Source organism: Filicampus tigris, chromosome 1, assembly GCF_054856515.1.
Source record: "Filicampus tigris isolate MCC_2025a chromosome 1, RoL_Ftig_1.0, whole genome shotgun sequence".
In the NCBI taxonomy this organism is placed as follows: domain Eukaryota; kingdom Metazoa; phylum Chordata; class Actinopteri; order Syngnathiformes; family Syngnathidae; genus Filicampus; species Filicampus tigris.
Genome location: NC_141217.1, coordinates 1,952,498 through 1,974,221, shown reverse-complemented (window position 1 = coordinate 1,974,221; position 21,724 = coordinate 1,952,498). Strand labels below are relative to the sequence as shown.

At 44.0% G+C, this 21,724-nt stretch overlaps 2 protein-coding genes and 1 long non-coding RNA gene across 16 annotated transcripts in view; 2 read left to right on the top strand and 1 right to left on the bottom strand.

Moving 5' to 3' along the window:
* Nucleotides 1–2,994, top strand: part of lama5 (laminin, alpha 5) — a 152,950-nt gene extending 149,956 nt beyond the window's left edge. For all 5 annotated transcript variants that reach the window (XM_086046434.1, XM_086046469.1, XM_086046442.1 and 2 more), the window contains 6 exons: nt 423–597; nt 663–963; nt 1,040–1,170; nt 1,998–2,091; nt 2,169–2,288; nt 2,399–2,994. In XM_086046434.1, the coding sequence (XP_085902560.1) occupies nt 423–597; nt 663–963; nt 1,040–1,170; nt 1,998–2,091; nt 2,169–2,288; nt 2,399–2,538 (961 nt within the window). In that variant the 3' untranslated portion in view covers nt 2,539–2,994. The remainder of the gene's footprint in view (nt 1–422; nt 598–662; nt 964–1,039; nt 1,171–1,997; nt 2,092–2,168; nt 2,289–2,398) is intronic.
* Nucleotides 2,995–3,752: 758 nt separating this feature from the next.
* LOC147152455 (tumor protein D54-like) overlaps nt 3,753–21,724 on the top strand; it is a 29,452-nt gene continuing 11,480 nt past the window's right edge. For 5 of the 10 annotated variants that reach the window (XM_086046565.1, XM_086046556.1, XM_086046548.1 and 2 more), the window contains exons 1-3: nt 3,754–3,922; nt 5,107–5,264; nt 8,218–8,366. In XM_086046565.1, coding sequence (XP_085902691.1) covers nt 3,904–3,922; nt 5,107–5,264; nt 8,218–8,366 — 326 coding nt within the window. In that variant the 5' untranslated portion in view covers nt 3,754–3,903. Of the gene's footprint in view, nt 3,923–5,106; nt 5,265–8,217; nt 8,367–18,389; nt 18,438–21,724 lie in introns of all 10 variants that reach the window. The other 5 variants (XM_086046539.1, XM_086046510.1, XM_086046501.1 and 2 more) reach the window with 2 other exon arrangements.
* On the bottom strand, nt 8,432–15,076 carry LOC147152456 (uncharacterized). Its single transcript, XR_015088897.1, has 2 exons — nt 14,204–15,076; nt 8,432–10,830 (listed from the first exon to the last, which is right to left on the bottom strand). It is a non-coding gene; the product is annotated as an uncharacterized LOC147152456 (long non-coding RNA).

Below are 21,724 nucleotides of genomic sequence, written 5' to 3'. Positions count from 1 at the left end.
TGACCATTCCCGCCACTCCGCTGTGATGATAGTCACGAGTACAGTGCAGGAGAGCGGCCACATGTCTGACAGGGAGTGGCCCATAGGAGAGCATGCAATGTGCATCGATGTAAAAAATAAAAGAACCGATTTGCAACACCATGTTAACCAGAAGCCGCTCTCTCATATCTCTGCTGTAAAGAAACTGCATACGCACAAAATTGCGTAAATTACCTGATACGCTTGCGCCAAACATAATTTCGTATTGGGTTTGTGGATGGCTTTAGCACCAAACTAGCGCACAGAGACAATTATGGCAGCGATTTTAAATAATGGAATCGAAATTGGGAACTGAAAATCGAATAGAATCGGGGCTTGACTGAATCATTACATCCTTAACCTATGATAATTTGGCAAGTTAATAAGAGGTGCTCTCTGCACAGGCCTCACATCTCGCTTGCCGTAAGGATCAATTCATCGGAAGGTTTGATCCTCTACACGTCGGGCGGCGTCCTGTCGCTGGCCGTGTCAGAGGGTCATTTGCTGCTGTCTCTGGGAAGGAAGAGGAAGGTTAGCCTGCGCAGCCGCACCAAGATGGACGACAAACAATGGCACACGGTGAGTCAAGAAAGCAATGACGCGGTTGAATAAAAGCTAAGATGGCAGCTCGGTTGTGTCCTCAGGTGTTCATTAAGCGTGACGCGGACAAGGTCAGTATGATCGTGGATGGCATCGGTGCTCAGTCCAGGAAGATTCCTGCAGGAGACCGCACGCGCATCAGTGCACCGTTGTATGTGGGAGGAGTCCCACCGCAATCTCCAAGGTCTGCCGCCCCCTCTGGCTTCATCGGCTGCGTCCGCGACCTGACCCTGAACGAACGCCCCGCGGGAAGCCCCGCCCACAGCCAGGGCGTGGTCCCCTGCTTCCAGAAGCCTGTGCAGCCCGGTGCCTTCTTCACAGGCGAGGGAGGACATGTGGTCGTAGGTGAGCAGCCGTCTTTTCGCCTCTGTTTCTTGCATTATCGTGTGATGACGATGTGAGACTCCTGCACTTGATGCAGGTGAGCTGCTCGTCCTGGGTGGCGACCTGGAGATCAGACTGGAAGTGCGCCCGGTGTCCGACTCTGGGCTGTTGTTGCAGGCTGGGACGACGTCCGGCCAGCTTCTGACCTTGACGCTGCACAGAGGAGAGGTGAAACTGCGGAGGGCATTATATCTTAGATCTCGTCACTGTGTCATAATAACACACATGAGCCACATGAGCCACATGAGCCACTTTTGCATTGCATCGGTTCCACCCCAAAACAGCCTGGTTACGTCGTGTGGTCCATTACTCTTTTTCAAGGCCGTGCAGTTGCAATGGAATAATTCTTTAGAACACAGGTTTCAAGCTCAAGGCCCGGGGGCCGCATCCGGCCCGCGACATCATTTTATGTGGCCCGCGAAGACAAATCATGTGTTGACTTGATATGTTTTTTTTAAATTGTCTTCACTGTTAACACAATATATTCAATATTTCAAGCATTTGTTACCAATCCTTCCTTTAAAATACATTGAAAATTGGTTGAACAAACTATTTACTGGCTTCTGATTTCTAAACTAGTGATCCATCAATTAGTTGTGTATAAGGCGATCATCCATTCACATGGGTTAACAGTCGTAACGGCCCTCCGAATGAAATCAGAACTACGACGTGGCCCGCGACAAATATGAGTTTGACACCCCTGCTTTAGAACCTCTTCCAAACTCTTGTAAACTCTTTTGTGCATTTGATGGGCTGTAATTTACAACGTCGCCACATAATGCAGCTGCGATTAATGTTTTTAATCGCTGCAAAAAGTGGCAGACACGTGAAATCTTCTGGCAGAAACCCACACACTGCGAGTGTACAGTGGGGGCTCGCACAATTCAGTTGATCTCGCCCCAGTTGATTGGTGCCTGCTGTAATGGAGAAGCAATGGAGGCCAGGCCTTTCAAGAACCTGGAATGGAAACGATGCCTATGCTGTCCTGTGTTTAGGTGATGCTGTCCATGAACAGCGGCAAAGGTGATGCCTCCTTGTCGTTGGCGCCAGAGGAGGCACTCTGCAATGGACGCTGGCACACCATCGCAGGTGAGTGACACAATCGAGATACCCGCCGCCGCCGCCACATTCCCTCGGATGGCTCATGCCGCTCTTTTGGTCTCCAGTGGTGAAGAAGAAGAACGTCCTGCAGCTCCATGTGGACGCAGACAGTCAGCGTGGCGCCGGACCCAAACATGGCCGCTCAGCAGGGGCCAGAGAAATGGTCTACCTGGGAGGAGTTCCTGGTTAGTACTGTACAGTGCCCTTTTAATCAAACATGTTGTTAATATGGTCAACCTGGAAACAAATCATCTACTGTAGACTAACAACATGCAATCTTCATCCCGTCCACTAGATGGCGGTACCGCAGCACCAGGCCTGCCCGCCTTCCACGGCTGCATCCGTCATGTGACCATCAATGGTCGCCTCTCTCCTTTGAACAAAGTTCTGTCCGTTAGCGGCGCAGTGGGGACACACGGCTGTCCGATTGATTAGCACCAACACACGTGTACTCTATATGCATTGTTAGCTTCACATTCCATGGGTGCAAATGAATGGTGGCGGGTGGCGTTTGACGAGTTAATTTATCTATTTGAATATTTATTGTCTATTTTGTATTTGATATCTACAGGGTGCTCCAGTGTGTGCGTGCACTTGCATTCACACTACAATCATGTCCATCTACACACTGAAATTGCCGCAGTGTATATGATGTCATTGCAGCATATCATTGCAATTCCCAGATACCTCGTACATACTTGGTCTTCTTGTGATATCAAAGCCGTATTTGTCAGACTACATCCCAACATGTACTTTTGGCTGGAATTAGGCAGGATCACATGATGTGCACCACGTTAAACTTTCATGTATTCACTTTTGTTTCATGTTATTCTATGCGAACCACAACCTTACGTTTTTCCATGTACTTTGGAATTAAACTTGTCAAAACAATCAACTTTTCTTTTTTTCTTTATATTAAGAAAACACTGAACTTGTTTGAGAAAACACTGAACTTGTCCTCCATTGATGCCTGCATGGATCGCGCAAATGCCTCCCTTCCAGCGGATCTCCCCAGCTGCAGCAGCCACCGGGAGCGGTGCCAGCAGTCGCCCTTCGTGGGGTCGGTGAATCGAGAATCGTTAGGAACTGGAATCGAATCAAAGAACCAGAATTGTCCAAATTCAAACAATGACCGAACCTAGTAATTATTTATTTGATAAATAGCGATATTGCATATTTCCTCTTTTTTTTTTTTTTTTCCGTGAAGAACCCAAAGGTTATTTGGTTATTTATTTCACAAATTGTGTTATTTCCTGACTTTTTTTTCTGTGATGATCTCAGAGATGGTTATTTGGTTATTATTTATTGGTTATTTGGTTATTATTTATTTCATAAATAGTGTTATTTATTTAATTCATAGTTCTATTATTTATTTCCTGACTTTTTTTTCTGTGAAGATCCCGGAAATTGTTCTTAATATTTGATTACGTGTGGCTTAATTCTTGGAAAACAATACATGTTTATGTTTAGGCATCCCTGCGATTGTCACTCCTTTTCAGTTACAAACTGACCCCGGCCCCCCATCAGAGAAGGGAAAAGTTAAGTGGTGGTGTTGGTACCAAATGTGATCCGGTAGCACCGTTGCAAGATTGTACAAATGTGAGCTCACATCACACTTCTTACCAGTAGGTGGCGGTAATGCTCTTGACAGTTTCTTGCCAACCGCCATAAAACTGCGTAAGAAGAAGTGCGTCCATATCCCTGTTCGAGCAACGGGTCCGCTGCATGCCGAGCGGACGACGTTCTGTGCCGTTCAGGGTTAGTCAACGACGACTTCGAGAGACCATTTAAGTGGACGTAATGGATCCCGTCGGTCAAGGTATCGTCAACGTTCCCTCATGGCTAGAATTGGAAAGCGTGTCACTTACGTTAGCATCGCACGATGTGCTCAAATGTCAATTAAAGTCTGAAATAAATACTGTCCAGTAGAAGTTTAATGTGTGTAAACGTCTAGAGATGTGTCATTGTGTTCGCTTCAGAGCCAAACAGGACATAAACAGGCTCGCCGCTACATGCTACATGATCGGTGGTGCTACAAAAAATATGTTCTTTTTAATAAAGTATGGTGTGTTTGGCATTTGCTCGTATTTACATGACTTTGGAACACTACGCCTCGTATTTAAATTGTCTCCCGCACTGAAATGAATGCAAATGTAATCTTTTTTTTCTTTTGGTGACATTTGAAAAGCAAATTTCCTTAGCACTTAGACTGCTGGCGAGGCCGTCTTGTTGACAACTACACAGAAATCAATGGTTACGTCACGTCCGTCTCGTTCCAACACAACCTCCGTTTGAAAGCCTGAAGTCATGGACCATCTGTGAGGGGGCCACTCGACTTGTGTATGATGGAAAAATTCAGCCTCGTAGAGCTTTTTTTTTCCGATGTTTTTATCGAGCATAGCGCAATATTACGTATTGGTTCCTGTTGGCATGGAAATGAATGACACATTGAAAGTGACAGTTTTAAATTTTGTATGCTTAAAAGTAGATCATGGGGTATACTTAGGAATTGAAATATATTTGCACTTAATAAGGATCCACTTCAATTATTTTGGCACTACCATAATCACTACAGTATATCAGTGCCTTTAAAACAAACAAAAAATAACAACAACGATACTATTACTTATCATGATAGTTTCTGGAAAATATATCATCCATATAAATTTGTCCTGACAGGCCTACTTGTGTATACAATATTATAAAAACTGTGTGAAAATAAATGTGTGTGCCTGCTGATCCACACACACACATTCAGCAATTCACAAGCAGTATTGAATAATTTGAAATAAGTTGTGATAAATGCACACACAACATAAACAAAAAAAGTGTGTAAATCAGGGATTTACTTGTGAATCTGAAAAACGTGAAAATTGTGCATATTGATTAAGAAACACTGTTATTGTCTTTTGTTTTGTAGTTGGCAGACATGTCCTTTTTATTCAACAAACGTGTGCATGCTTTCACGTTTAACCTTTGCCTTCACTGTTTCTTGTGGTGCAGATGTCAACCTGAACTCGCCCGACAAGGGGCTGCCCGTTGAACAATCCGGCAGCCTGGCCGATTTTCCGGCGGAAGGTGCGCTGGGGAACTCGGGCAACCCCCTCCCACCAGGCCTGACAGAGGAGGAAGCTGAGGATCTTCGCATTGAGCTCTCCAAGGTGACCCCGACTTGTTTAGTGCATCATTTTGTCACTTCCTGCTCTGTCTCTTATTGCATCCCCTGATTTTGCGATTTTTTTATTATTTATTTATTTTTTTGCACTCACTTTTGTCTCATTACATAACATTGCAAGGCTGGAAATGATAATAATAATTGTTCTTGATTAGCAGTTTTGCAAATCAATGATGTCATTTGAGGAGCAACATTCTACATTTGTAGAGCAATTTTTTTGCACATTTATCCCCAGGGACCTGAAGCAAGGGTTTTATCAAAGACTAAGTTTGAAGTAAACTTTGCCAACCATCTATTGAGTAATACTAATGGCTAAAACTATTTTAAGCATACTTTCATTCGTTCTTATGACACAACCCGCCCAGATTCATAATTAGACCCATAGCAACGAGCTTGACAACGAAAATGCAAATGTACGGCAATCTCCGGTAATCTTTGGCGTAGGGGTGGGCGATATGGGCAGAAAAAATATACCTCTATATTTTTTCAAAAAAATCGATAACGATAATTTGACGATATTCTGCAAAAAATATTTTAAATCTGCACTTGATTCACAGACCAATTGTGGATAGACAGCGTTTGTGAACAACATCTCTTTTAAATTACTAAATACAGCTTCCGCAAAACATAGTGATATTGTACGACAATATTTAACAATAAAAAACAAAAAAATATGTATAGACTTACATTGATTTTTGGGAATATTTATGTAATTTAAATGTCTCTGCTGTTATTCCATCATGATATGAAATTTTGAGCTGCAGTAAGTTCTGGTGTACCACTGCCAACTACTAGAGCAATCAGAATGAGAAAAAGGTGTTTACTACAGCAATCAGAATGAGAAAAAATGTATTTGATATGTGACGTGTGACGAAGTGTCACCCAGCGAAAGAAAAAATGACGTCGTCATGACAACACCCATTCTCATGAATTGGCCAACATATTCAGAATAAAGTTGAATAACAAAACTGCAATTTACCGAAAAGTGCATTTTCCCACTCATTCATCGCTGTGATCCCTGCTTGTGAATTTATTCATGTTTGGGTGTATCCTGGCGTCACACTAATAAGACGGCGTCATTTGTGCAACATGCCTGCCATGCAACAGGCTAGTTATGAATGATGCGGACTACAAGCGTGTAAACTGAATGGTAACCGATCATCCAGGATGTCACGTTTGACTTGCTCGCTTAAGTACTGAGTGTGTGTGTACGTGAGTGAGTGCGTGCATGCGTTTATATTTGTTGGTTCAATTCGGCGACTGTTTTCTGAGTGTGTGTGCGTGTTTAAGCTTTTGTTTAGCGTGCTTGCGCGGTCGCCAAGTTTTTCTCGTAATCCATATGGCTCGTAGTGCAACAGAATTGCTCTTCACGGTTTCACCGTTTTGGCACATCTAACAATGTTATTCCCACCGACGTCAGTCTTGTCAACTCCAACCCATTTACAGTCTACGGACGACGTGGACTCGCGCCTCGCTCTGAATCCCCGCTCGACACCCGTCCATGAAATGAGGAGGAAACAGCTCCTCTGCAGTGCGGGCAGAGTCACATGACCGGGTCCTGCCCGCTGATTCTGCGAATGATTATCACTTCCTCCTCTTCTGCCATCAATGCACACTGATTTTTCAGCATTTCCTCATACTTTGTGGCCGTCGGCTGGCTCGCTTTTAGAGGCAGTATTGATACTCGATAATGTAAAATTACACATCGTGAAAGCAAGATTGACGATATCGATAACAATATATATCGGCGACCTCTACTTTGGCGAGTGAGGTCACTAGAAAAGATCGAGTCACCAGTCACCCATTGTACTGCATTGTTTACCGTCACGTTTGCTGCTCTTTGCCATTCTTACCTCGTTTTTCGCCGAAATGCCTCGGTGATGTGTGGCGATGCATTGTTCACATTCAAGCCAGCAGTTGTTTCAGTCGCCAAAAGATAAGAATAGGGCAGAACTCGGCCAGTTTGTGTTATAAGTCAGAGAGCGCAAGTCCGCGTTTCTACCACTAGAGCCGGTAGAGCGCTGTTGTGTGTTTCTACTTTCTACTTCAGTTTTTGTTGCGTTATTTCGCAACAAAATAATTATTGCAAAATAACCTATGATTGTCGGGAGGGGAGAATCGGGGTGAAAATCGAGCTGATTTTCCTGAAGAATAAATTAGAAGAATATGTTCTTAGGTGGGGAAAAAAATCTATTAGATTATTATCCGTAACCATTAAGACCTAGTTGAATGAATGAATGCGGCATTATGTAAGACATTAAGAAAATATTACTTCAGTGTAGTTACAATTTTTTTGCATGTTGGTTTTTTTTTTCAGTTGAAAATCGAACCAAATACAGTATTTAACTTTTGCCTTTTCTGTGCTTTATATCTTGTTCAAACTATTCCTTATGGGAGGATTTAATCTGATGTAAAAAAAAAAAAAAAAAGTGCACTGCGGAACGAAGATCAAAGGATGATCGATCAATTCAAGTGGCTTAATCTCAAAATACTGAATGTTAAATTAGCGCAAGAGCGTGTTGATTTCATTGTATTTATTTGAGAAATTTGTTTTGACCCAGTTGGGCCAGTGATGGTGAACTTGGGTGGCCTGACATAGTCACGGGGCCGCTGTGATATAGAAGCATGTCTTGTCGCATTGCTCCTGTAAGATAGCTACTCTTAGCTACCTCATCAGTGTAGTGAGCGTCAGCCCCTGCACTGCAAACTACAGAAGTTTTTGCTGAGAAAAAGAACAATGAAATTAAAAATCGAAAAATTCCTGACCTCAGAAATGTATTATTTTTGACTAATCATCCAGCCCTACTGTCTCTTTTGTGGTGTCCCATCATTTGCTAATTTTGTGTACTTTCTCATTTGTCACAGGCCTTCTTGATGTCATTTACCGTAGTTGAATGAAGGGGACTCTTTTTATGCATCCCGTATCTGCTGCTTTTCAGGTGGAGGAGGAGATCAGCACCCTACGTCAAGTTCTGTCCGCCAAGGAGAGACATGCCACAGAGCTCAAGAGGAAACTGGGCCTGAGTCCTCTCAACGAGTTCAAGCAGAATCTCACAAAGAGCTGGCAGGATGTTCAGACCTCCAACGCGTATGTATTCGTGTACACTGTCATTCTCATGCTTTCACACAAACACAATTTAGGTGTGCACAGCCTTCTGGTATGTCTTTTATTGTTTTTATGATACATTGTACAAGCTCCATTCACCTTTTGTATGTTGTTAGCAGCCGTTATTGTAGGCTGAGTGCGGCCCGTTGTATACGAGATGATTCAACCTCACACATACAGAATAACCGATTCGCTGCAACGGAATAACTGCGACTCCCTGTCTTCTTATCGGGAAACTTTGTTTTGAGGCTCCACATATGTGACTATTTTTATTTTTATTTATTTGGTTTTTTTTTTATAGACCCAAAAACAACATGGTATGATTGTTTGCTAAATGCCAGAATAATGATTGACGATGTTTAAAGGATTTTGGTATACAATTGTTCATTACTTTAGTCAAAGTCAGAAGTTCACATAATAGTATGTCACTAATATTTGGTACTATGGCCTTGAAACTGTACAACTTGAGTCAAACGTTTTGGATATACCTTATTTCCCGGACTATTAAGTCGCTTCGGAGTACAAGTCACACCAGCCATAAAATGCATAATAAAGATGGAAAAAAACATATATAAGTCGCACTGGAGTATAAGTCCAGTATAAGTATAAGTAAGTAAATGTATTTAATAAAATCCAACACCAAGAACAGACATGTCATTTGAAATGTAAATGACGAACAATTTAAAATAAAAATAGAATAGAGGCAACAACAGGCTGAACAGTATGCTTACGTTACATTACACAACACCCCCTCTAACCCTAACCCGATATAGACTTGTATGAACACGTCCATGTTCACAGAAAAAAGGTTGGGGACCACCGCTCTAAAGAAGCCATCCGGACGCTTAGTCTAGAGCGCCCTCTTGCGGTTTAGTGTGAAAATAACATGTGAAATGATATACCGGTAATAATGTGTTAATAATTTCACACATAATTCGCACCAGAGTATGTCGCAAACTATGAAAAAAAGAAATTGGTCTCACAATATTTGGCAGGATTTTTTTTGCCCATTACTCCTGTCAGAACTGGAGTAACTGAGGCAGGTTTGTAGGCCACCTTGCTCGGACATGCCTTTTCAGGTCTGCCATAAATTTTCATCAAATTTTCTTATGGAATTGTATACTTTTATCTGAATTTGACTAGTCGGATGCAAACTTAAATGGTTATCGTCGCACAATAGTTTAACATTATCAAGGGAATTACAATGAAGTAAGATTGAAGAACACATTGAGTTTGCTTATTTTGCCGCATGAAAAAAAATGTACGTCTTTCATTGGATAAGAAAAAAATGTCATTTCTTTACGTACATGCTAAATATCGCAATAATATTGATATCGTTATAGTCAACAGCCATATCGCATGTTTTTCCAATATCGTGCAGCCTTAGTGTGTATGTATCTGTGCATCTGGGCTGAATGATACTGCATATCATTTTGGGATCAAAATAGAGAGCTCAGACAATACGATTTCGTGATCGTCAAAGCTATTCAAAGCTATGTTTTTATTTAAAGGGCTCCTATCCCTCCAGCTCACCAATCAGTGGCAAGCCACTGTGGACACAGGTGACGCTACCAGCACGGAGTTGGTTTTAAAAAAATGTCGCATCTACATCACGCTGTCACCCATCCTCCTGGAAGCCTTTTCTTTCGTGGCTGCTTGAGAATGATAAATTAGCCTGCCCCGCGCCACTACTATAGTAACTAAGGGTTAGGGCTGTTCGATTTTGCCTGATAAGAAAATCCTGATTATTTTCTCTCAAACCCAATTTTACGATTACGATTTCTTTGTAAAATAATGGAAAATGAAGTATTTTGAATGTCTTTTATTTTAACTTAATTTTTCTTTCTTTGAACTGAGCCAGTCAATTTAACTTAATACACACAGAACAATCCATTGGGATCGACAGCATTTTACTTACACAATAGATTTCAGATCTGTTCAAACCAATAATGAAAGTGGAAAGTACATATACCATCTGAAATGAAATCATCAACATGAGTCTGTAAACCAAACAGTCTGTCAGCAAGTCATTTTGCCAACCAGCTAGTGACTAACCTTTCACCTTTCTCCCTGGTCTTACTTAAACATAAATCAATGATTTGTGCAAAACTGTCACTCAATAATAACAATGCACTGTCAAGCTTAAGTATGGATGCATAGTCCGACTAGACCAGAGGTCCGTTGTAGAGGAGAAAAAAAAGGGACGACTTTCAGACGTTGAGTTACTTGCTCACGTGTTGTATTGTCCATACGGGGCACACATTACACTACAGATCTATATTTGCCCGATTTTATTAACTAAACGCTCACTTGCCTAAGCAAATAGCAGAATCGCCAGTATAGCCATGGATGTTGTCGTTGTTTCGGACTGCGCGCTCGTGGGAGGAAGCGGAAATGCAGAGGAAACTACGGTGGCTTAGATACACCAAAAATAAGAAAATCGAACCTGCCGATTTTCCATCCATCCATTATCTCCCGCTTATCCGAAGTCGGGTCGCGGAGGCAGCAGCTTCAGCTGGGAAGCCCAGACTTCCCTCTCCCCAGCAACATCCTCCAGCTCTTCCGGAAGGATCCCAAGGCGTTCCCAGGCAAGCCGGGAGACATAGTCTCTCCAGCGTGTTCTGGGTCGTCCTCGGGGTCTCCTGCCGGTGGGACATGCCCGGAACACCTCACCAGGGAGGCGTCCAGGAGGCATCCTAATCAGATGCCCGAGCCACCTCAACTGGCTCCTCTCGACGCGGAGGAGCAGCGGCTCGACTCTGAGTCCCTCCCGGATGGCCGAACTTCTCACCCTATCTCTAAGGGAGAGCCCAGACACCCTGCGAAGGAAACCCATTTCGGCCGCTTGTATCCGAGATCTTGTTCTTTCGGTCATGACCCACAGCTCATGACCATAGGTGAGAGTAGGAACGTAGATCGACCGGTAAATTGAGAGCTTCGCCTTTCGGCTAAGCTCCTTCTTCACCACGACAGACCGATACAGGGTCCGCATCACAGCAGACGCTGCACCGATCCGCCTGTCGATCTCCCGTTCCATCTTACCCTCACTCGTGAACAAGACCCCAAGATACTTGAACTCCTCCACTTGGGGCAGAATCTCATCCCCGACCTGGAGAGGGCACGCCACCCTTTTCCGACTGAGGACCATGGTCTCAGATTTGGAGGTGCTGATCTTCATTCCGACCGTTTCACACTCGGCTGCGAACCGCTCCAGCGAGAGTTGGAGATCGCGGCTTGAAGAAGCCAACAGTACTACATCATCTGCAAAAAGCAGAGATGCAATACTGAGGCCACCAAACCGGACCCCCTCGACACCTCGGCTGCGCCTAGAAATTCTGTCCATAAAGGTTATGAACAGAATCGGTGACAAAGGGCAGCCTTGGCGGAGTCCAACGCCCACAGGAAACGAATCCGACTTACTGCCGGCAATTCGGACCAAACTCTGGCATCGGTGGTACAGGGACCGGACAGCCCTTATCAGGGGGCTCGGTACCCCGTACTCCCGAAGCACCCCCCACAGAACTCCCCGAGGGACACGGTCGAACGCCTTCTCCAAGTCCACAAAACACATGTAGACCGGTTGGGCAAACTCCCATGCACCCTCGAGGACCCTGCTGAGGGTGTAGAGCTGGTCCACTGTTCCACGGCCAGGACGAAAACCACATTGCTCCTCCTGAATCCGGGATTCGACCTTCCGACGGACCCTCCTCTCCAGCACCCCTGAATAGACCTTGCCGGGGAGGCTGAGGAGTGTGATCCCTCTGTAATTGGAGCACACCCTCCGGTCCCCCTTCTTAAAAAGGGGGACCACCACCCCGGTCTGCCAATCCAGAGGCACTGTCCCCGATGTCCACGCGATGTTGAAGAGACGTGTCAACCATGACAGCCCCTCAACATCCAGAGCCTTTATGAACTCCGGGCGGATCTCATCCACCCCTGGGGCTTTGCCACCGAGGAGCTTTTTGACTACCTCGGTGACTTCAACCCCAGAGATAGGAGAGCCCACCTCAGAGTCTCCAGGCTCTGCTTCCTCAGTGGAAGGCGTGTCGGTGGAATTGAGGAGGTCTTCGAAGTACTCTCCCCACCGACCCACAACGTCCCGAGTTGAGGTCAGCAGCACCCCATCTCCACTATAAACAGTGTTAATGGTGCACTGCTTCCCCCTCCTGAGACGCCGGATGGTGGACCAGAATTTCCTCGAAGCCGTCCGGAAGTCATTTTCCATGGCCTCCCCGAACTCCTCCCACACCCGGGTTTTTGCCTCAGCAACCGCCAGAGCCGCATTCCGCTTGGCCTGCCGGTACCCGTCAGCTGCCTCCGGGGTCCCGCAGGCCAAAAAGGCCCGATAGGACTCCTTCTTCAGCTGGACAGCATCCCTTACCGCTGGTGTCCACCAGCGGGTTCGGGGATTGCCGCCACGACAGGCACCGACCACCTTGCGGCCGCAGCTCCGATCGGCCGCCTCAAGAATGGAGGCACGAAACATGGTCCACTCGGACTCGATGTCCCCCGCCTCCCCCGGGACGTGGGAAAAGTTCTGCCGGAGGTGGGAGTTGAAACTCCTTCTGACAGGGGATTCTGCCAGACGTTCCCAGCAAACCCTCACAATACGTTTGGGTCTGCCAGGTCGGACCGGCATCTTCCCCCACCATCGGAGCCAACTCACCACCAGATGGTGATCAGTTGACAGCTCCGCCCCTCTCTTCACCCGAGTGTCCAAAACATGCGGCCGCAAGTCTGATGATACGACTACAAAGTCGATCATCGAACTGCGGCCTAGGGTATCCTGGTGCCAAGTGCACATATGGACACCCTTATGCTTGAACATGGTGTTCGTTATGGACAATCCGTGATGAGCACAGAAGTCCAGTAACCGAACACCGCTCGGGTTCAGATCGGGGGGGCCGTTCCTCCCAATCACACCTCTCCAGGTCTCACTGTCATTGCCCACGTGAGCATTGAAGTCCCCCAGCAGAACGATGAAGTCCCCAGGTGGAGCGCCCTCCAGCACACCCTCCAAGGACTCCAAAAAGGGTGGGTACTCTGCGCTGCCGTTTGGTGCATAAGCACAAACAACAGTCAGGACCCGTCCCCCCACCCTCAGGCGGAGGGAGGCTACCCTCTCGCCCACCGGGGTAAACCCCAATGTACAGGCGCCAAGCCGGGGGGCAATAAGTATGCCCACACCTGCTCGGCGCCTCTCACCCTGGGCAACTCCAGAGTGGAAGAGTGTCCAACCCCTCTCGAGAGGACTGGGACCAGAACCCAAGCTGTGCGTGGAGGTGAGCCCGACTATATCTAATCGGAACCTCTCAGCCTCACACACCAGCTCAGGCTCCTTCCCTGCCAGAGAGGTGACATTCCATGTCCCAAGAGCTAGTTTTTGCTGCCGGGGATCGGACCGCCAAGGTCCCCGTCTTCCGCCGCCGCCCAGCTCACACGGCACCCGACCCCTTTGGCCCCTCCCACCAGTGGTGAGCCCATGGGAAGGGGGACCCACGTATCCTTTTCGGGCTGAGCCCGGCCGGGCCCCATGGGTGCAGGCCCGGCCACCAGGCGCTCGCCGTCGAGCCCCACCTCCAGGCCTGGCTCCAGAAGGGGGCCCCGGTGACCCGCGTCCGGGCGAGGGAAAACGTGGTCCATTAATTTTTCTCATCATAAGGGGTCATTTTGAGCCGTGCTTAGTCTGGTCCCTCACCTAGGACCTGTTTGCCATGGGTGACCCTACCAGGGGCATAAAGCCCCAGACAACGTAGCTCCTAGGATCATTGGGGCGCGCAAACCCCTCCACCACGATAAGGTGACGGCTCACGGGGGGCCTGCCGATTTTAACGTTTTTTAACATCGTTTTATCCAGAAAATTCGGTTACAGTTCAAAATCGCTTAATTGAGCTGCCCTACTAAGGGTGTTTTCACACGTGCACTGTTTGGTCCACTTCAAACAAACCAGGGTTCGTTTCCCTCACTGGTCCGGATCTTTTATGCAGGCGTGAATATACACAAACGAATCCTGGGGCGGACCAAACAACCGGACCGAGACCCACTTTTTGAGGTGGTCTCGGTGCGCTTCCAAATGGACTCCGTGCAGTTTACCACAGGTCTGAATACAAACCACTGTCGTTCTGCACCAAATACAGGACGTGCGACTTTTTGGCCTTAACAAGCTACCGTAGCCTGGCATCGTGGTGTCAGATTCCACTTACCGGAGGACTATGGTCCTAGTCCTCGCCAGCTCTCCATCTAACGGGTTTGAACTTTCCGTTTAATCCAATTGTTAATTATTATGAAAAGGATGAACCTTAAAGATAAAAGAGGATGCATTTAAGAAAATGATATAAATAACTAAATTGTCTTAAATGCTATTAAAAACATAAATGTGATAAAAAAGGACAAATTAAGCATTAGTCTATTTTGGGTGGAATTAAGATTGATCAGTTCTTAATTAACACAAAGCCTAATTCATTGACAAGGTATTTGGAATTCGGAAAAGTAAGCTGTCTAACTGGCTCTCTTAAACGCAATCGAGTGTTTTTCCTAATGTTACCTTATCGTTGCTGTCATTTGGTTAAGTCCAAAACAAGATAAATAAGTCCTCTTGTCGCAGCGTCTTACACTACACTAGAGAAGGCAAAAATCTAACTTCATTCGCGCAGCTCCCTCGCTATGCGCCCCTCAGACTACAGCCCCTTAGCTGGCAGAAGGAAAAGAGCAATGATCTCTGAAGGCTGAGGCCTTTTATAGGTCCTCATTCTTCTGGAAGCTTCGAGATGAGGTCATGGAAAATTCCACTGTAAAACACGTGATTCTCCTGACATTACCTCATCGTTCACCCTTGTCCGAATGACCTTTACTCCATATTTGGAAATCTGCCTTATCTGTACAACAGAGCATATCGGCGTGTGACCATAACTCATATGTCCTGTTCAGTGGCATACAGTCAGCATCACCCCATCATCTTCCTACAAATATACAATGAAACATTGCTTTTATAAAATTCAACCATTCAGGCTAATACTTCCTTTTTAGTCCTAAATCTTCACCAGTTCCTATATCACAATAAGTAATAATAAAATCAACCTTATGTTTCTCAATCACATTACTGCATTTTTCTGCACATGTAGTAATGGGCCTAACATAGTTACAACTCTGATCACATGTAACATGTTGTGAGAATATGTACATGGCACAAACATAGCATCTAGTAAGCAATTACTGGGTATATGTGTGGCAATAGCTAAGCATACAAAGCAATCTCAATAACAAAGTAGTAGATGAACAACACATCAAAAAGTAGCAAATGAATGAAACATAGAAAATGATCACAACATATCATAGCAAATAAGTACAGCAAGTGCACAGCAAACATGAAGAGCAACTAGTACATAATACATCAATTTAAAATGATATTATATATCATCTGTTGCACTGAAGATTGAAAGAATGTTGCATTGAACCTGTTTCTCTGCATGAATTGTGGTCCTGTGTTAAAGCACTGGCAACCTCTAGTGTCTAAATTTGAAGCCGAGAATTTAGAATTGAGGTCAATTTCCCCAATTCAAGCCAATGTTGCTCCTAGGAACGTAGTCCATTCAATATATTTACCAAATGATCCATCACTTCACCTGACCATGGCGCTTTTGGTAAATCTTTTATGCTCCACGACAGTGGGACAGTGGGAAATATTAGTTTGTAGTGACTGTTGATCGTATGTGAGTCTTCATCTTTTGTTTAGCCGCGCCGCTGCCTGCCTATGTTCTGAGTCAAAGCACACAAAGCACACACTCCTGCGGGTTTCTGCACACATTCGCCGACCCTGTTCCAAAATTTAAAAACATAGCATCGCAAAACCTGCACTGAATGAGCTGCTCTCGACACTCAAAATTATTTTTGCAGCTCAAATAACAGCACAAATATGCAGAGCAAGAATGCAGTGCGTAGGAATTTCATGCTTTCTTCCACTTGCGGGTTTGTGCTCATCATTTCTGTCCAATGGGTGCACCAATGTCAATGTGTTTACAGAATATAGCAAAATGTGCAGTGTGAATACAAACCGAACTAAATGGGAAAAAAATTAAGTCCACTTTTGGTTTTGACTTTTCACCCTAATACTCTGCTCTGTGGAGACAAATAAGATACCTTTAAGTCGAGATTTCACTAAAGGCGGACGAGGAGTCGCTAAGCATGCAACACACCGAGCAAGGAGGCAGAATGTGAGAAGATGGTGCTAATGCTAATTGCTAATGTGAAATGCAGAGTCTGGAAAGATGAAAGTAAGTGCTTAGGTACAGCATGCTTTTCTCACATGTCTGGCTAGAACCGTAGGGCGGAGCGCAAGCACCTATGAACAGAAAATAAGTGTTACAGTTGTGTAAGTGTCAAGAGATAAAATAAGACAACAGCTACATTAGCACATGCTCGAACACTCTTACGGCTGACGTCAGCCATGACAAGGAGCTCAAAGGCAAAAGTACAGGGAGTCCTCAAATTACGACGCACACGACCCACGACGTTTCGACTTTACGACGCCTGTGCCGCCTCCTCCACCATAGTGACTACGTTTACATGTCGTCAATATTCGGGTTGAAGTCAAAATTCCGATTTCTGAAACATTCTGAATATCCCGTTGACATGATTGAGCGGACAGAGTTGCTCCGGCATTTGAATAACCCACTGTGTACAGCGGCACACCTCGTCATGACTGAAATGGATGTCATTTCCGCTTGTTACTTTCAACTGTCAATAAAACACTTGAGATTATTCACGTCACTCACCACATGAATGAAGCAGCCGGTTTCCTCCTCGCTCCAAAAGTGTGCTTTTGTGCTGCGTCTCTGAGCTTGTTTACCTCCATTTGTGACGGGTTTCGCGCCAAACAACGCACTTCCACATACAAGCACTTCCTACAAAGACCAGCATTCCTTGCGGTTGAGCAATGAGCATGTGCAGACTGTCTCGATCGTGTCCGTTTGCACGCTGGCCGTCTCTTTGCCTTTTTCGTCATCCTCTCCTCCTTCTCCATCCACTTCTCAACAGTAATGCTAAGTACAGCATCTTCTGCTTTTTATTTTAATGTATTTTTGTTTTTTTATCAAATGTTTTTGACGTAAATTTCGTGAACCGACATGCGCGGAAATTTGTGTTACATCACGTTCGTAAAATGAGGACTCCCTGTATCTTAAATCTTTATATCAGCAATGTTATTTGCTTTTATTTACACTATTTTGCGCTACACAATGATAGGTTTCAAAATTACTTTCTTTTTTTTTAATTAGCTTTGCTAAGGGATTTTTTTTTATTTGTTAGACTTCATAATGTAGGATTTTTTTTTTTACAAAAAAAAAAAATGAATGAAAAGAAACAGAGAGAATAAATGATACTTTATGACCCTTTTAACTGGAAATTTTTAAGTAACTCTTTCTGTAATGTCGTACAGGGGTGTTCCCTCCTGAATCATGTTTATAAATTGGTCTTGACTTTTTCCGTCTAGTTGTCCCTGTCGTCGAAAGGAGGCCTGTCTTTTCTCCTGACAATGCGAGTCTGCTGACAAACTTATTGTGAAGTTTCTTTGGTTCCCTCCCATGCCCCACAATCCTGCCATAGAAACTGTAGCAAACGTGCAGCATAAACACTTACAGTGATGTTCATATTTGACCACCCTGCATTTTGCATGTTCTCCAACTTAAAAATTATGGAGGAGTCCTAAATTTTCCTTGCAGGTGCATGTCCACTGTGAGGGAGAGAATTTCATGTGAAGGAAGAAGACTGATTGTCATTCTCTCATCCAACATGTAAAATTACGCTATAGTGTCAACCACTCACCATTTTGAACTCCTCTTTTGTCATTGAGAATAAAATGTGATGTTAAGTTTAGGTGTTTTGATCGAAAATGTATTCATAGATGACAATCTTGGTAGTAAAAGCTCAAATATTGTGTTAATCTTAATGTGAGAAGTTCATCACAAGCTACATTGCATACATTTATTGATCCTGCTGTTGTGTCTTCAGATATGTGTCTGCCTCGGCTACTTTGGATGACATTACCCACTCTGAAGCGTGAGTTGATCCATTTTTACTGTTTCTCTATCCGGCCTGATTTGAGCTACCTGTTGGCTTCTTTGGAGCATTGAGTTTTTGGTGGCCCAGCTCTGTGTTGTCTGTTTGCTGCTGCTGTCTGAGGAGCATCTCCTTGTGGTTAGGGGTGGGCGATATGGCAAAAGTTTTTGGCAAAACAAATCACGATTTAAAAAAAAATAATAAAATCCAGATCACGATTTTATCATGATTCTTTTTTTACATCGTTTTTTTAACACTAATTTGCACATTTCTGACCATTTTCCTCATGTTAAACATATAATACATATTTAAAACTCTAAAAGAAAAAAAATGACATTTTAAGCCAGATAAGATTTCTGAACAGGTTTTAATTTGAGTAGTGACAACTTTTATCAAAATGTGCAGTGAGTGTAAACATAACGTAAAAACACAGCTCGTAACGCGGGTCTAGTACTTTGACGAGTCTTTTAAACCCCTCGTTTTCCACTGTTTTAATGGGAATCATGTCTTCAGCAAGGTAATAAGTCACTGCCTCAGTTACTTTTTTTCACTGCTTGCTTGTTTTTTTTCATATGGAGTGCTCTTGTTAAATGACTGTGTTACCGTGGGTTGCGTTAGCTTGGAGCTAGCGGCTGCCTTTGGCTGCCATGTGTCCGATCTCTGTTTGCTTTGGCTGTCGGCGCTGACGTCCGAACCGAGTCTCTGCAAACTTTGCAAATAACTGGTTTCCGCTTTCTCGTCTGAGGAAAAGCCAAACCAAATCGACATTGTGGATGTGGAGTTTCTTTTCGGGACCAACTCTTCTTCGTGGTGACTTTCCGCTATAGCTTCCTGCTATACAAACAAACAGGGAGGCGGGTAGTGTCACGTACATTGCACTGTGCGTGCTGTGATTGGTTTGTCGGGTATACGCGTCAGCAGCTCTGCGCCTCCATAGAGCTAAACTGTATAGAATGTGCCATGTAGAGGATCAAACGATCTTTCGGCTTTATGAAATCGTGAACATGTTGAATCGCTTAACGATCTAATATCGTCATATCGCCCACCCCTACTTGTGGTTCATGGTCACATAAAACGTTGTGGTGGCAATAGTGTTGCATTGCGACATCGGTACTGACACGCTACTTCCATATGTGACCCAACGCATCAAAATGAGTCACTGGGCCCCATATTACAGAAATGAGGTTTTGACATCTTCCTGCAGTGCTTCATCTGACTGAACGGACTTTGACACGATTTCACCTAACATTGTATAGCATCATGTCATGTCTAAAATGTTGCACACTCGGAACCATTGCAGCGTGGACATCCTGGAAGAGGGATTCCCCCATTTGCGGCCCCTTCTCAAGTCTTCTCATTTTTCCCTAGATGTTTTTTTTCCTTGCCCTCCTAGGGGTTGAGATCACGGGATCTCGATAATATTTGTCAACTGTGGGCATGTGAATCCCTTTGAGACGTTTCTGTGATTGAGAACTAGATAAATTTGACTTGACTTGAAATCATCTTAGCTTTCCAATGACATAACCATTGTGCTATGTGACTTGTTACGTCATTATTAGTTATTATTACCACAGATATCAATAGGTGGATACGACGCACCCCGTTTGAGCTGCGTGCCTACGGCGATGCAGAAATAAGAGGGTCAAAGCTGCGAATTCCATGTGTTGATGGCAAGAAAACAAAAAGGTTTAGGATGATAGTACATTGTCTCATATAGTTGTGTACAATATACAGTTACTACAAAGGAACTGGGAGAAATATTTCACAGGTAAAAAAATATATATATATTTTTCAACTTTTTTGTAGTATATACTAGGACTGAAACAGAATTGAAAGCAGGGGTTGGCCACTATGTTTGGCCTCGCGCCAATTTTTTTCCCCTAACAATAATACTGCAGGCCAAAATGACATTTTCATACAAAAAATATCTTATCGGTAAGGATATAACATTACAGTACATGGCTCAAAATAACTTTTTTTTTTTCTTTGAGTAGTTTTGCTAATGAATTATTTCATTTGAGGAGCAACCTTATAATTTTGAGCATCAGTTTTTTGCAGGTGAATCACAATCACGCTACGATAACGCTGCCGCGATAGAATTCAGCCACGCTAGCGTTCAGCTTTCTTTCCTGCTTGAAAATGTTCACCTTGCATGGTTAAAACTTCCCGGGTGCGGGAAAGAAATAACCCCTCACCATGTACTCTAGGTGTGTTGTCTATTTTGTGACGTTTTGGCTGCTGTCGTATGTCGAAGCGTGTATGTGAGAAAGTGTCTGTCTGATCAATGGCTATCGGATGTCTGCCGCTGTTGAGGGTTGACGTGTTCGATTTACGTGTCTCCAAAGTTTGAGTACGCACACAGAGATGTGCAAAGTTGTCAAGCGATCAAATATTAAGAGGACGAATTTGGATGTATTTGCCAAACCAAAAGACAGCTGGAAAAATGTTTATGACTAGACACTGCCAAGTGGTAATGCTCGCTGCCGCTTGATATGATGTCCTAAGTAGGCATTACATTTCCTAAAGTTTAGCAAGTGTGATGACACTAACAAGAGCTCTGGTAAGCTTTAATTTTATAAATGTATGTTTTATTTATTTATCAGTCTATATGATAAGTTGAGTGAGTAAGAAGTGCAGTCCACGTTTACATCGTTTCATGAAATGAAGTGGCAAAGCTACCGATTTGTTCACATGATTGTTGTAATCTGCATTTGAGTTTGTGTCTTTACAGTATAATATATACACTTAAGTTTACACCAGACCTGTGCGGCAGAATTAGCGTATATTGTTGTGGTGAATGCTTACGAGACATAGACCGATATGCTTTTTTTCAGGGCCGATATCGATTATTAGTAGTCAAGGAGGCCCATAACCGGCCAATATGGGCATCAAAATCTAAAGAAAATGTACTCCTAACTTTGTTGTAACGTCTTTAAGCATGTTAATTGAACAGTCTTTCGGATTTGCATAATGGTGTTTTTTTGTTTTTTTTTAAATCATTGTTACAAGAAATTTTTGACGGTACAGTATACATCTGTTATAAAATTCTAACAAATAGTTCAGGGAGCACCCAGGATTGTCAGCATCTCTTAAAAAGGATAATGGAAAACTTAAACAATAGCTCCATGAAGTTTTCTGCAGTAAATTTCAAAATGACAGAAATGTTAAACTTTCGCATATCTTTTTGATTTCCACAGTTTTAAATTGATTTATTATCAGCCAGCAGAGTTTTAAAAAAGGCAGATGCCGATATTCGTCAAAAAGCCTAATATCGGAGGCGATAATCG